The 15,455-nt window shown below is 45.4% G+C and overlaps 1 protein-coding gene across 1 annotated transcript in view; it reads left to right on the top strand.

Annotated features, from left to right (window-relative positions):
- Window positions 1-11,158: 11,158 nt before the first annotated feature.
- WDR62 (WD repeat domain 62) overlaps window positions 11,159-15,455 on the top strand; it is a 48,556-nt gene continuing 44,259 nt past the window's right edge. The window contains exons 1-2 of the mRNA XM_071219833.1: window positions 11,159-11,420; window positions 14,851-14,942. Of these exons, the coding sequence (XP_071075934.1) occupies window positions 11,244-11,420; window positions 14,851-14,942 (269 nt within the window). The 5' untranslated portion in view covers window positions 11,159-11,243. The remainder of the gene's footprint in view (window positions 11,421-14,850; window positions 14,943-15,455) is intronic.

The following is a 15,455-nucleotide window of genomic DNA, read 5'->3' as shown; positions in this document are numbered from 1 at the left end:
GGATTTTGTCTGCTATGTTCCCAGCTCAGCACCAGTCTTGGCAAGGGATTTGAGAGGCTTTTCAGAAGCAGGTACAATTGTCTCCAAACAAAACAAACCTAGTTCTATTTTGAAGTTGTTTTACTGACTGCAAAGATTTGAGCTGAGGGTGGCAGGTACCTGGTACCCAAGGGAGTCGGGGCTGATGGGGGTCTTGGGCCCAGCTTGGTCCTAAGGTTAAAGGGGACCCTAGGAGGGTGGGAGCCGGGCCCTTGAAAGAGGTACTGCTATGTCCAAAGATGGGTAGTGGGGATGGACCAAGGCCTTATGTGATCAGTCTCTTCCTCTGTCTTCTGTCATCTGTCCAGTAACATCTTTCCTGGTCCCTAGCACTGGGGGTCAGAGTGTCCAGGAGCTCAGGCTTGACATGCAGTGTGGGAAGTACAGGACATTGGGCAAGGACCACAGTTATGTCAGGCTCTCCACAGATGACGGTGAAGGCCTGGGATTCCTTAGATCCAGATAAAAGAAATGGTAGAGATGGAGAACACAGGGGAGTGAGGAAATTATGAGGAACAGGGAGGCCCAGGTGGGAGGTGTGTGTCAGGAAAAGGAGAGTGATGTAGGCAGAGAAAGAGATATGGGGTGACACAGTCATGGAAAGATAGATATGGGGGATAGGAAAAATGTAGGGGCAGAGAGACAGGGACATAAATATGAGCAACATAGCCCTGGCTGCTGTGGCTCAGTGGACTGAGTTTCAGCCTGCAAACTGAAAGGTCACCAGTTCGATTCCCAGTCAAGACACATGCCTGGGTTGTGGGCCAGGTCCCCAGTTGGAGGCATGTAAGAGGCAACCACACATTGATGTTTCTCTCCCTCTCTTTCTCCCTCCCTTCCCTTCTCTAAAAATAAATGAATAAAACCTTTTTTTTAAAAAAGAAAGGGCCTTAGATAGGGTATGGGGGACTCTAGTAGAGGGGTCACAAACTCAAGCTCTATACGGGCCAGACAGGGGCACTCCAACAGGAGCTCACAGGCCTCCTCTGGAGCCAGACACCTGGTTTGTATCCTGGCTCTGCAAGATACTGGCTATTTCACTTTGGACAAATTACTGTGTCATTCTGTGCCTCAGCTTTTTCATCTGGAAAATGGGGACAAGTATAAAAATCATAATGAGTTTTCTGTAAGTTATTAACTCTGTGCCTGGCAGAAAGTAAGGGCCTAAATATTAATAAGTGGAACAGCCACGACTTTGCCAGATTGATTTTTTTTCCACAAGAAAAGCCCAAAGTTTGAAAACATGGCTAGAATGTTCTGATTTTTAAATATTGGGCTCTAGCTTAAATAAAAGCACACGCTGTGTGGGTCAGGCAGGTCTCACTCACTCTTCGCAGCAAGCTTTTCCTGTGCAGCTGTGCTGGTTGCCTGGTGCTGTTCTTCGCACTACTGCAGCCTCTGCACCTTCTGAAGCAATGCTCTCAGTGCTGAGCCCAGCTCAGCCTGCAGGTACTGGGAGGGGACTCCGGGGTGAAGCCCTGTGGGAGCCAGCAAAACACTCTGAGTGGAGGGGGTGTCAGGAACAGGATGGCTGCATCCTCAGAGTCTCCTGATGCTGGCCTCAGCACCACCAGGTGTTCAAGAACACATGCCAGGATGGCTGGGCCAGCAGACAGGGATGTGGCCTCCTGTGGAGGCACAACTAGCTTCTGGTTGCTTTGGGAACTCCACTGCCTCTGGGAGGCAAGGCATGGGGGGAGGGTACATCTGGGTAGGGCTCCACAGGGACTTTCCTCAGGAAGGGACTATGGGTTGGGGGGTTCAGACTCTAAGGGAGACTTACCTCAAGTAAGTCCAGACCTTAGGGAAGAACTTCCCTCAGGAGGGAGGGCTGAGAGTAAGGCTCCACGAGGTACTTCCCTAAAGACAAGACTCCACAGGTTACTTCTCAAGTGGGGAAGGCAGGTGTGGAAGGGGCGGGTGGTCAGCCTCCAGCTGTGGGACCACCCTGTGCTCACCTTGGCGGATGGTGCCCAGAGAAGATGGAGGGCACAGAGTTTGGCTGCAGGTAGCACACATCCCAATGCAACTGGAAGCAGGAAGGTGTGAAGTGCTCACTGCACAGGTGCTGATGACCCGTGTACTGCAGCCAGGCCATCCTTCACTGGGAACCTACCAGGTGGTGGGGTCAATGATATCAGGTCCAACCCCACCCCTCCCTGTGAACACTCACACCCAGAGGTCCTTGGGCTCCAAACCCCTGCACCCGGCCCCCCCGGATATCTTTGCCTCCTACCTATATTGCATTTTTCCGCTCCACTTTTAAACTCTCAGCATCAACCTGCCTATTCCAGCTCCATGACCCCTCCCATCTAGCCTCCAACCTCTAGAGCTGGGTTTTTGCCTCCTTCCTGGTCTTTCTGCCCACTTCATGGGGGTGGGGTGTGGTTATAGATTAAAAGAGATTTAAGAAACATCAACCCAAATGCAGGATCTGGACCTCGCTCTGCAACAGATCACTCTGTAAAAAAACATTTTTTCATAATTTTATATATTTACTTTTAGAGAGAGGGGAAGGGAGAGAGAAAGGGAAGTAGAGAAACATCAATGTGTGAGGGAAACATGTATCAGTTGCCTCTCACATGCCCCCAGCTGGGGACCTGGCCTGCCCTGACTGGGAATCGAATGGGAGACTCTTTGGTTCACAGGCTGGCACTCAGTCCACTGAGCCACACCAGCCAGGGCTAAAAAGTTTTTAAACGACAACAAAAATAATGTGATTAAACAGTGGGCAAAGAACTGGAATAAACACTTCTCCAAAGAAGATAATACAAACAGCTAACTAGCATATGAAAAGATGCTGAACATCGCTATTAGGAAAATGCCAATCAAAACCACCAGATACAACCTCATAACCATTAGAATGGCTACTGTTAAAAAATACAACAACAACTTCTGGCCAAGATGGAGGTGTTGGTAGATACACTTTGCCTCCTCACACAACCAAAAGGACAACAACAAATTTAAAAACAAAAAATAATGAGAACTGCCAGATAATTGAAGTGTATGGAAGTCCGACAACCAAGGAGTTAAAGAAACATTCATCCAGACTGGTAGGAGGGGCAGAGAAGGGCAGCCAGGGTGGACAGGACTCGTGGAAAGGCAGTGGCTGGAGGACCAGTCGAGGTGGTGGCTGGTGGAGTGGGCAGTCCTACATTTGTGTGCAGAAAAACTGGGCGGAACAACTGGGGAGCAACACAGACCACACAACCCAGGGTTCCAGTGCAGAGGAATAAAGCCTCAAAACCTCTGACTGAAAAAATCCGTGGGTGTTGCAGCAGTGGGAGAAACTCCCAGCCTCACAGGAGAGTCCATTGGAGAGACCCACAGGCTCCTAGAACATACACAAAACCACCCACCCGGGAATCAGCACAAGAAGGGCCCAATTTGCTTGTGGGTAGCAGGGATGGGGAGGAAGTGACTGAAAGCCAGCCAAGGGCCAGGCAAGCTGCATTGTTCCCTCTCAGACTCCTCCCTTACATAGAACACCACCACACAGAGAGGTGGGTTGCCCCACCCTGGTGAATACCTAAGGCTCTGCCCCTTACCAAGTAACAGGCTTGCCAGGACCAAAAATATGACCCAAATGAAAGAACAGACCAAAGCTCCAGAAAAAATACAACTAAGCGACAAAGAGATAGCCAACCTACCAGATGCAGAGTTCAAAACACCAGTGATCAGGATGCTCATAGAAATGGTAGAGTATGGTTGCAAAATAGAGGGAAAAGTGAAGGTTATGCAAAGTAAAATAGAAGGAAATGTACAGGGAATCAACAGTGATGGGAAGGAAACCAGGACTCAAATCAATGGTTTGGAGCAGAAGGAAGAAATAAACATTCAACCAGAATAGAATGAACAAACAAGAATTTAAAAAAAAATGAGGTGAGGCTTAGGAACCTCCAGGACAACTTTAAACATTCCAACATCTGTATCACAGGGGTGTCAGAAGGAGAAGAGGAAGAGCAAGAAATTGAAAACTTATTTGAAATCATAATGAAGGAGAACTTCCCCAATCTGGCAAAGGAAATAGACTTCCAGGAAGCCCAGGAAGCTCAGAGAATCCCAAGAAAGTTGGACCCAAGGAAGCACACACCCAGGCACATCATAATTACATTACCCACGATTAAAAGATAAGGAGAGAATCTTAGAAGCAGCAAGAGAAAAGGAGACAGTTATCTACAAAGGAGTTCCCATAAGACTGTCAGCTGACTTCTCAAAAGAAACCTTGCAGGCAAGAAGGGACTGTAAAGAAGTATTCAAAGTCATGAAAGGCAAGGATCTATGTCCCAGATTACTCTCTACAGCAAAGCTATCATTTAGAACGGAAGAGCAAATAAAGTGCTTTCTAGATAAGGTCAAGTTAAAGGAGTTCATCATCACCAAGCTCCTATTATATGAAATGTTAAAGGGAGTTATCTGAGAAAAAGAAGATCAAAAATATGAACAGTAAAATGACAACAAACTCACAACTATGAACAACTGAACCTAAAAAAACAAAAACAAAAACAAACTAAGCAAACAACTAGAACAGGAACAGATTCACCGAAATAGAGATCACTTGGTGGGTTATCAGCAGGGAGGGGCAGGGGAGAAAATGGGGGAAAAGGTACAGGAAACAAGAAGCATAAATGGTAGGTAGAAAATAGACAGGGGGAGATTACGAATAGTATGTGAAATGGAGAAGCCAAAGAAATTTTATGTATGGCCCATGGACATGAAGTAAGGTAGGGGAATGATGGTGTGGGGGTACAGCGCAGAGGGGAATAAAGGGGAGAAAAAATAGGACAACTATAATAGCATAATTGATAAAATATATTTAAAACAAACAAACAAGCATAAAAACAGAAAATAGCCCTGGCTGGTGTGGCTCAGTGGACTGAGTGCCAGCCTGTGAAGCAGGGGGTTGCTGGTTTGATTCCCAGTAAGGGCATGTGCTTGAGTTGTGGGCCAGGTCCCCTTAGAGGGCGTGAAAGAAGCAATCACACATTGATGTTTCTCTCCCTCTCTTCATCCCTCCCTCCCTCTCTCTAAAAAATAAATTAAATCCTTTTTTAAAAGGGAGGGAGAAAGAGGAAGAGAAATGTCAATGTGCAGTTACCTCTCGCGCGCCCCTCACCAGGGACCCAGCCTGCAGCCCAGGCATGTACCCTGACTAGGAATTGATAAGTGACCCTTTGGTTCACAGCCCATGCTCACTCCACTGAGCTACACCAGCCAGGGCTGAATTAAATCTTTTTTAAAAACAGAAAATAACAAGTGTTTTCAAGGATGTGCAGAAAGTGGAACCCTGTGACTGTTGTGGTAATGTAAATGGAGCAGCCTCTATGAAATAGTATGACAGTTCTTCAGATTAAAAGTACAGTTACCAGAGGATCCATCAATTTCATTTCTTGATATAGACCCAAAAGAATTAAAAGCAGGTTCTCATAGAGATATTTGCACACTCATGTTCATAACAGCATTATTTGCAATAGCCAAAAGGTAGAAGAAACCCAAGTATCCATCAACACATGTGTGGATTAGCAAAATGTGGTGTATACACACAATTAAATATTATTCAGCTTTAAAAAGGAAGAAAATTGACATAACATGAATGAACCTTGAGGGCATTATGGTAAGTGAAATTAGCCCGCTACACACACAAACATAGATACTGTGTGATTCCACTTACATGAAGTAACTAGAATAGTCAGATTCATGGAAACAAAAGTAAAAATGGTTGTTGCCAGGGACTGGGGGAAGCAGAAACTGAGAGCTATTTAATGGGTACAGAATTTCAGTTTCTCAAGATAACAAAGTTCGAGAGATTGGTTGCATAACAATTTGAATATACTTACTACTACTGAACTGTACACTTAAAAATGGTTAAGATGGTAAGATTTTATGGTATGTGTGTTTTACCACAATTAAAAATTAAAATAAAAAAAAATTTTAAATGAACTAAATAAAACCTTTTCCAGTGGTAGAGTAGGGATTATCTAAGGTACCCTCTAGAGGTGCTCCTCCTACTTCTGTGTCCTGGTGCCACTTTTCCCCAACATAGACCTGGGCTCAAGACTGCACACAATAAAGACATCATTGTCCAGCTTCAGCTGCAGTCAGGGGGGGCCACATGATTATGTTCTGGCTACTTTGTCCTATAGCTGCTGCCAGAAACTGTGAGACATTAAACATTTATATCAAGCTGCTAAATTTGGGATAGTTTATTCGTAGTATAACTATTACACTCAGTCATCCACATCCCACCTTCACAATGTCTTCCATATCCATGACATTATTTACTGAATATTTTTCTTAAAATTCACCAACTTTAAAGGTTAATCAAAGATACCTTTGATTAACTTTACACGAAGTTGCAAATGGAAAACCAGTATCAATTCCATAAATAGAAGTGAACTGTAAAAACACTGAATACCTTTACTTGTTGAGGCCTATGAGGCCTGCTGTCTGTTAAAAAGGAAGAAGAGTAAGGAGCCCTGGCCAGGTGGCTCGGCTGTTTGAAGCGTTGCATACACCAAAAGTTTGTGGGTTCAATCCCAGTCAGTGCACACACCTAGGTTGTGGGGTGCATATGGGATGGAACTGATCAATGTTTCTCTCTCACATTGATATTTCTCTCCCCCTCTCTCTCTATCCCCCTCTCCAATCCCTTTCTTCTCTCTCTGAAGTCAATAAATATATTCTCGAGTGAGGATTTAAAAAGAAAGGAAGAGTAAGGAATGTTAGAGGGTGGGGAACAATACTTTCTATAGGAGACAGGGTAAATTAACTCAGCCACATGTCCACAAAAGAGTACTATGCAGCTCTAAAACCGACTGTGGAGGCATTCTAGGAACTGACGTGCAATTGTCAGGCATATCATGAATAAAGTAAGGTTCCAAATAGAGTATTTCAGCTTTTAGTTACTGTGGTAAGCTGAATAATAGTCTCCAAAAGATGTCTATGTCCCTGGAACCTATGAGTATTACATTCCATGACAGAAAATGTATGAAGTTAAGGATCTTGACATGGGAAAATTATCCCAGATCATCCAGATTGGCCTTAAATGCAATACCACAGACAAAAGAAGAGAAGGTAATGCAACCATGGAGGCAGAGATTGGAGTAATGTGGCCACAAGCCAAGGAATGCCTGCGGACACCAGAAACTGGAAGGAATATGGAACAGATTCTTCTTTAGAGCTTCCCAGGGAATGCAGCACTGCCAACACTTTGATTTTGTCTCAGTAAAACTAATATGGACTGTGAGAGAATAATTCCTGTTGTCTTAAGCCACCAAGTTTGTTATAGCAGTCACAGGAAACTAGTACAGTAATAAGCGGGGAAATATGAACATATATTCAGATTTGCTTGTATTTGCATAAAGAAACACTGGGAAGAACATATAAAAAACTAAAAGAGGCCACCAGTGGGGAGGAGGTGGATGGAATGGACAGAGGTGGGGATGAGAGCAAAACTTCTCAGCCAAAAGGCAGAAAGAGAGGGAAAGTGGGGCAGGGTGACAGCTGGTGAAAGAGGACAGAAGGGCTGACTCAGAGAAGAGATGAGGCACCCCAAGACCAGAATCTCAGGGCCCACAGCCAAGAATTCTGTCTTCTGCAGTCCCTTCAGACTTGGTCTGGGATCCAAATGCTCTCACCAGCCTCATTCTGGACACACATAGGAAGTCCAGTGTAGCAGCACTTCCCAGCCCCTATGCTGGGGCAAAGACAACTCCATTACTGACTCTCTCCTTTCTTACTAACAAAACTCTAACTTTATTTGAGGCCATAATATGCCATGCTAAAACACTGTTTCCAGCATTCCTTTGCAGCTATGTGTGGTGACAACTAAGTTCTGGCCAATGAATACTTTCATGTTGTGTGAGACATCTGGGATGGTACCTTAAATGGGAAGGGGTTCTCAAGTGGAAGCAGAGCTTGAGTCTGGCGCCTTAGACCACTCGGCCATCCTGACACGTTGTATCAGAGCATCTTGAGGGGCAAAAGAGGATAGTGAATATCATTTTTAAAAAAACGTCTTCCTAATTTGGTCTTGTTCTCATTTTCTTTTGTTCCTCTGAATGGCAACATTTATGATGGACAATAGCCTTCTCTAAAAATCTACTTTAAATGAACAGCCAGTGTCCTCCTTTTTTTTAATAGAATATTTAGTCTTGTTGGTCTTATCTAGAGCACAGAGTGACATACACTGCTAGAAGCTCTTCTTTTCTTCCTTACTAACTCAAAATTTCTTCAGGGCTGTTAAATGCCCAGCTAAAAGACTACATTTCTGCCCTGGCTGGTGTGGCTCAGTGGGTTGAGCACAGACCTGCAAACCAAATGGTTGCCAGTTCAGTTCCTAGTCAGGGCACATGCCTGGGTTGCAGGCCAGGTCCCCAGTGGGGGTGTGTGTGAGAGGCAACCACACACTGATATTTCTCTCCTCTCTTTCTCCTTCCCTTCTCTTCTGTCTGGAAATAAATAAATAAAATCTTTTTAAAAAACACAACATTTTCCAGCCTCCTTTGCAATTGGGGGCACCCAACCAACATTGGGTGAAGTTTCTGAAAAGACTTTGTAAAGAGGGCTGACTTAGTTTAGACCTGGGTTCTTTGTGCTCTTCCTCCTTTCCTTTTCTTCCTGCTGGGAATGTTAGGGCATGATGGCTGGGCACTGGCAGCCCTCATGAATGAAGCTATATGCCAAGGATGACAGAGCTGAAAGATAGGCCCTTCATTGCTGACAGTTGTGGAAGCCTCCACACCAGTGCTAGTCAGCCAACCTCTGTACTTGTTTTATACGAGAAAAATAAACTCTGAGGTAGACTGTATTATTGTTCAAAATATTTGCTGCCCTTCCCTACATGAAAATTACACATCTCTACTCCATTCACCTGGGGCTTGCCATAGACTTGTTTTGGCCAAAGCAGCGAAATGACATGGGCCACTTCTAAATATTCAGTTTAGCAAGGTGATGCTCCCCACTATCTCTTTTCCCCCTCCCAGAAGAAGATCAGCAATATTCCACACAGGGGCGATTCCTTCAGCCTGAGTCCTCAATTAAGATAGAGTCGGGCCACAAATGACCTGCAAAGGATATAGTGTGAGCAAGAAATGAACCTTTCTTGTAATAAGGCATTGATACTTTGAGTTTGTTACTGCAACATAACCATGATGGAAGCATGAATGGCAACACACCCCATAATTTGTTTAAGCCATTATTATTTCAGGAGTTTGTCACTGCCAACCAGATTAATTTCCTAAATGAACCCCTTACCCCATTAGAGATGACTGCCATTTGTTCCTGAAGGCACCTACAATAGAACTAATGTTTCCTTTGGCTGCTGGGCAGGCTTTTAAGTTATTCCCTGGCAGTCACTTCCCTGGTTATGTTTCATCTTGTTCCTACCTAGCATCTATGCCCTCTCCTGAATCTCCTTTAGAAACTGCTCCTCACCCAACTCTTAGCTAAGTGGCTTCTGCAAGACTGACTGCGGTGGGCCTTGAGGTGGAAATGGACTAGTCTGTGAGAGGAATAGTCTGGCAGCCACTAGTGGGACTTACACAACACAGACACAACCTGATTTTTATACTCACCTGGCTGCTAGGTATAATTGTCATTCTTATTATTATATGTGAAACACTGGGAAAAGTGACTGGCATACAGTAAGTTATTGTTGTTGCTGTAAGGGAGGCAAGAGTGGAAGCAGGGAGACAAGCAAGCAGCTACCACACCACAGTGTCTTGGTAAAGGATGATGGCATGGCTCTAGCTGGGTAGCTTCGTTGGTTGTAGTGTCATCCTGATGCAACAAGGTAGTGGGTTTGAGCCCAGGTCAGGACACATAGAAGGAGTGACCAATGAACTCATAAATAAATGGAACGGCAGGTGGATGTTTCTTTATCTCTGAGAGTGAGAGTGAGAGCGAGAGAGAGCGAGAGAGAGAGAGAGAGAGAGAGAGAGAGATAGAGAGGGAGATGGATGATGGCTGGCTGGACTACACTGTGATAGAAGTGGTCAGATTGGGAATGTGGATTAAAAAAATTTCCTACTAGTTTAGTTAGGATTTCTCTATTTGCATTTGTAACAAAATTGCCAATGTGTCAAGAGTTTTTGTTGTGATTATTGCAGGATGGGAATGTGTTGGTGGTAGAGTCAAAGGATGGATTATTAAACCAGACCAGGGGCAATGGTATTAAAGAAAAGAAAGGATTATGGATGATGCCCAGATTGTGTATTTAGTTCTTCAATTTTGACCCCTTGCTTATCCATGAGCTGTCAGAGCAGGAACAAGATATGTCAGGGTCCTTTGTGTCCAGCAGGGTGAAATGCAGAGAATAAGGTCTCTTCACCCTGCTAATCCCACTTCTAGAGACTGCAGGCTGGACCAGATGCCGAGAAAGGCATTTTCTTTCGGGCCCCGTCCGCTGCAAGCCCCATCCCACTATTGTGATCACTTGTAGAATCGCACAGGGCGGTTGTCGGCTCCAAGTAGGCCGGCCCGTGTTGGAGCAGTTGGGAGCCCAGAAGTACTTGGGCACAGCTGTCCAGCCCCATAGTTTTTCTCTGTTGCCGGAGTTTTGTGGTCTCCGGGAGCCGCCGAACCCCGCCCCGCCCGCGGGCTCTCCGCTTGCCTAACTTGAAGGACTGTAGCGCCTCGTCCTGCGCTTCGGTAGGGACGAGAGCGCCTGCGTACCATCTGTCCCGCCGGGTTACCTCAGCTACGCCCTGGTCACAGGGGAAAAGCAGTACGTCTGTTCTGTCACCTCGACCTTATCACAGGTTCGGGGAGGGGTGGAGTCACGGCCTTTCAGAACCTGTCGACTCTTTAGTCTGTTTCGGCTCTACCCTAGGGTACATCCGGGAGACTGCCACTGCGTTGCTAGTTGCTCTGGGGCGGCAGCAGCAAGCGAGATGAGGTGGCTTTGGTCTTAGCCACGTAAAAGGTAAAACCAGTATGTTTCAGTGATTGATGAAAACGCAGATTGGATATAAAGCGCCATTTCTGGAACGTAGCTGTGGCTCCACCCCGCCAAACACTCCGCTCCGCCTCTTAACCCTAATTGGTCAAAAGTGCCGCCCGGCAGCCCTGAGATTGGTCAGACCAGCAGCTACCGCATCCAATGGGTGGCGGCACCAGCTTTCCCGCGGCGGTTCGTTATTCGATAGTGTCGAGGTGGCGGAGGCGGTTGAAGAGTGAAACGGTCACCTGGCTCCAGTGCGACCATGGCGGCCTTGGGGCCTGGAGGCTTTGTGCGGAACGATGCAGTCGAGAAGCTGCCATCTATCCAGGCGGGAATTCCAGCGCGGAGGGGCCAGTCCTCCCCGCCCCCCGCTCCCACGCTCTGCCTCCGTCGGCGGCCGCGACTCCCGGCGGCGCCCGAGGACGCCGTGCAGAACCAGGTTAGAAGCTGTCTATCCTTCCCTCTCCAGGTCCTTCCCTTAGATCTTTGGTCCCGCCTATCAGCTCCCGGCTCTTAGCGCTCTGGCCCTGTAGCGCCCCTAGGCCCCGCCCCTTTAGTCAAGGCTCCTCCCACTCTCGTGTCTCCTCCACTCTCCTGTCTCCTCCTCTCTCGGGTACTGCGCGTCATTCCTAGCCCCACCTCTCAAACCCTGGCCCCATCCTCAGTCAATGGAGTATTCCTGGGTTCCGCCCTGGTCTTGCTTTCCTGCATGTGTACCCCTTCAGTCTTTAGATGTCTCTCTGGGACCTTTCACTTTTGTTGACCTCGCCCCGGGCTATGTCTTTAGGGTCCCGAGCCTTACTTGCCCCAACTCTCCCTCAACTCTTCCCTGCCTTCTCTTTCCTTCTCCCTTACCAAGCTGGGATTCTTATTCCTTATCGCCAACCCAAATTATGGAGAGGGTGTGAGTAATTGTAAAATCTCAGCAGCGCTGCGTAGGGGGAGGGCTTACAAAAGTCCTGAGACACAGAGACAAAGGAGATGATTTTAGAGTAAGTGGAGGGAATTCCATTAGCACAGCAGCTATTTTAAAAAGTGTTCTCCAATTCCCTGAGCCCCAAAGGATGCTTTTTATAAAATGGAGATAATAACCATACCATGGAGTTACAGTGAGATGAAATGAAATTGTGAGTATGATCTGCTTGACACAGAGTCCGACAAAAGATGGATACATGGTAGCTGCTTGTGGATTCCTTCTGCACTGGGATTATATCACCCACTCCTGGCTGGGAGGCCCTGGGCAAGTGGCCCCTGTCCACCTCTCTGCCATACCGCCCTCACCCTCCTTCTGAAGAAGGTTAAGTGAGGATTAAAAAATATATATTTTTAAAAAGGTTGAGTCTCACTGTCCTGCTGTCTGTTTTCTTGAGCCACTAAGCTCTTTCCTGCTTCCTAGCCTTTGCCTTTGGTGAGTCCTTTGTGTGTTTGCCTCAGTCTACCTGGCTGGTTCCTCATCCCTCAAGTCTCAGCCTGATTATCTCTACCATAGAGGCCTTGGACTTCAGCCTAAAACAAACATCCACCTTAATCTCCCACCCGGCTCCCTATACTTCATAGCCTTTTATCTTGTATGTTTCTGAAAGTGTCTTGTCAGCTCTAAACTTTCTATAATGTAGAGGAATAACAATGGCAATTTCAGAGAAGCAGTATAGCAAGGTGGATAAGAGCACAGCCTCTGGACCCAGACTGCCTGGGTGTAAACCTTAAACTATTCTTCCTGTTATGAACTTTTCTGTACCTCTATTTCCTCATCTGAAAAATGAGGATAATAGTATAAATATTCCCTTATAGAGTATTTGTGAAGATTAAGTGAGCTCACATATCTTAAGCACTTAGAACAACACCTGGTACCTTGCAAATATTCTTATTAGTAACATAATCATACTGTTATGATTGTGTATTTTAGGTAATTGGTGTTATTTATTTATTTTCCTTGTTTGGTGGTTCAGAGTCCACCTGGTTCGCAAAAGACCTAGTCTAGAAATGACCAGTTACACTAATGCCCAATAGTGCTGATTGACAAATAAAAAAACATGAGTGCCAGTGCCTGGTTGCTTGGGTTAAAGTCCTGGCACTGCTCTTTATTGGATGGGAAACCCCTCTGGGCCTCTGTTCCTCATCTGTAAGATGAAGATGATGTGGAGTGACCAAAGCACAGGGTTATTATTAAATAAGTCAATACAATCATAGGTATTTGAACAGTGCCATCTCCAGGTTAATGCTCAATAAATGTTAGCTATTATTGTCCCATACTTGCCATGCATTTCTGAGGCCAGATACTTGGTTGAGAATGTTTTACTTTATAATAATTAGAAACTAGCCTGGCTGGAGTGGCTCATTTGGTTGGATGTCAACCTGCAAACCCAAAGGTCACCAGTTCGATTCCAGGTCAGGGCACATGCCTGGGTTGCAGGTTTGGTCCCCAGTCGGGTGTGTACGGAAGGCAGCCAATTGATGTTTCTCATCCACATCAACGTTTCTCTCCTTTCTCCCTTCACCTTTCTCTAAAATAAAAAATTAAAACAAATGAAAAAAATTAATAATGGAATTATTAAATAAGAGAATTAATAATAAAATTTTGAATAGAAACTAGTCTATTCAAAATATGAAAGTATTGCAATTCTATGAGTCCATACTCTAAACTTTGATCAACCATGATGGAGACTGGTACATTTAACTTACTTTGCTTAGAGAGTTTTTAAATTTAAATGTGATTGTTCACTTCTTTCTTTACTTGTTGAACCACTAGAGTATAAATTGGATGAAGGAATGGAGAGTGTCCATTTTTGCTCACTGCTGTGTCTCTTCCGCTGCAGGGCCCAAAGTGCTGGCTTTGGAGCCAGACTAACTGGTTTGTATCCCCACCCTGCCACTCTGCTGGTGTGGGTCCATGGACCTCAGTGTCCTCATCTGTAAAAGGAGGCTGGTAATAGTGCCTTTTTCTTTAGGTTGATGTGGGGTTTCAAGTCTTTCATCCACACAAAATACTTAGAAATGTATTCAAAGGTTACCTTCTCAGTGAGGCCTCCCCTTCCCCTGCACTTCTAATTTCCTTCCCTGCTTTTTCTTTCTTTCTTTTCTTTTCTTTCTTTCTTTCTTTCTTTCTTTCTTTCTTTCTTTCTTTCTTTCTTTCTTTCTTTCTCTTTCTTTCTTTCTTTTTCTTTCTTTCTTTCTTTCTTTCTTTCTTTCTTTCTTTCTTTCTTTCTTTCTTTCTTTCTTTCTTTCTTTCTTTCTTTCTCTCTCTCTCTCTCTCTCTCTCTCTCTCTCTCTCTCTCTCTCTCTCCTCTCTCTCTCTCTCTCTCTCTCTCTTCCTTCCTTCCTTCCTTCCTTCCTTTCTTTTTTTTTCTTTCTTTCTTCTCAACCAAGGATATGTTTATTGATTTTAGAGAGAGAGGAAAGGAGAGAGAGAGAGACACTGTTGTGAGAGCAAAACATTGATTGTTTGCCTACTGTATGTGCCCTGACTGGAGATCCAACCCACAAACGTTTGGTGTATAGGATGACGCTCCAACCAACTGAGCCATCCACCAGGGCTGCTTTGTTCTTTATTGCTCTTATCATCACCTCGTATCTATTTTGCACATTTTTTCTGTTTATTTTCTTGGAATGTCCTCCTTCCCATCACCAGCAGAATGTGAGCTCCAGAAGGGAATGGATTTTTTGTCTATTTTCCTCACCATTCTATGTCCTTCACCCGGCAGTATGTATTTGTCAACGGATTGTTGAGGAAAACAAGGGTTAGCTGGTGGTAGATGACCATAGAAGTTTGGTGAGTGTGTTCAATATAACAGGAACAAAATGAGTTCCTATTATATGCCACATGGGGCCCGATGGGGCAGGTGCTTTTGACTTGAGCCTTTTCCCTGCAGGTGTCACTGGAGAAGGTGCTTGGCATCACAGCCCAGAACAGCAGTGGCCTAACCTGTGATCCCAGCACAGGCCACGTGGCCTACCTAGCAGGGTGAGTGAGTGGATGGGCCTCAACTTTTCCACCTGTAGAATGCAGATAATGCTACCTATCTTTGTGGGCTGTGGAGAGAATTTCATGGCACTATGAAAGCCTTATTGTGACTGCAGGTGGGAGGTGGCAGTGATCACGGAAAAGACAGCCTGGATTTGTGTCCCACCTCCACCATATGCCCCTCTCTGAGCCTCTGCTTCTATGTCTATAACAGAAATAGTAATACTCTTTTCTTAGATAGTTGAAAGTACTGAAGGACATTCTGCCACTGTTTATTCCCAAAATACTGATCTAGCCTGACACAGTTCTAGGTTCCAAAAGGAAACCCCCTAACCCTTGCAGGGCAGGGCAGACCCATGGTCATTTCTGATTAACAGTATTTGTTATTGAGTCTCAGGGAAGTAAGCAGTTCAGGATAGAGGACAAACGGCAGGCTCTTGAATCCCCACTCTGTCCCAGACTTTCTGGGTAGCAAAGGACTTCCCCTCTCTGGGCTTCAGTTTCCTCCTCTAT

Source organism: Desmodus rotundus, chromosome 12 (genome assembly GCF_022682495.2).
Source record: "Desmodus rotundus isolate HL8 chromosome 12, HLdesRot8A.1, whole genome shotgun sequence".
Lineage (NCBI taxonomy): Eukaryota > Metazoa > Chordata > Mammalia > Chiroptera > Phyllostomidae > Desmodus > Desmodus rotundus.
Note: the sequence above shows the minus strand (reverse complement) of the source record. Positions and strands in the feature narration are given on the sequence as shown.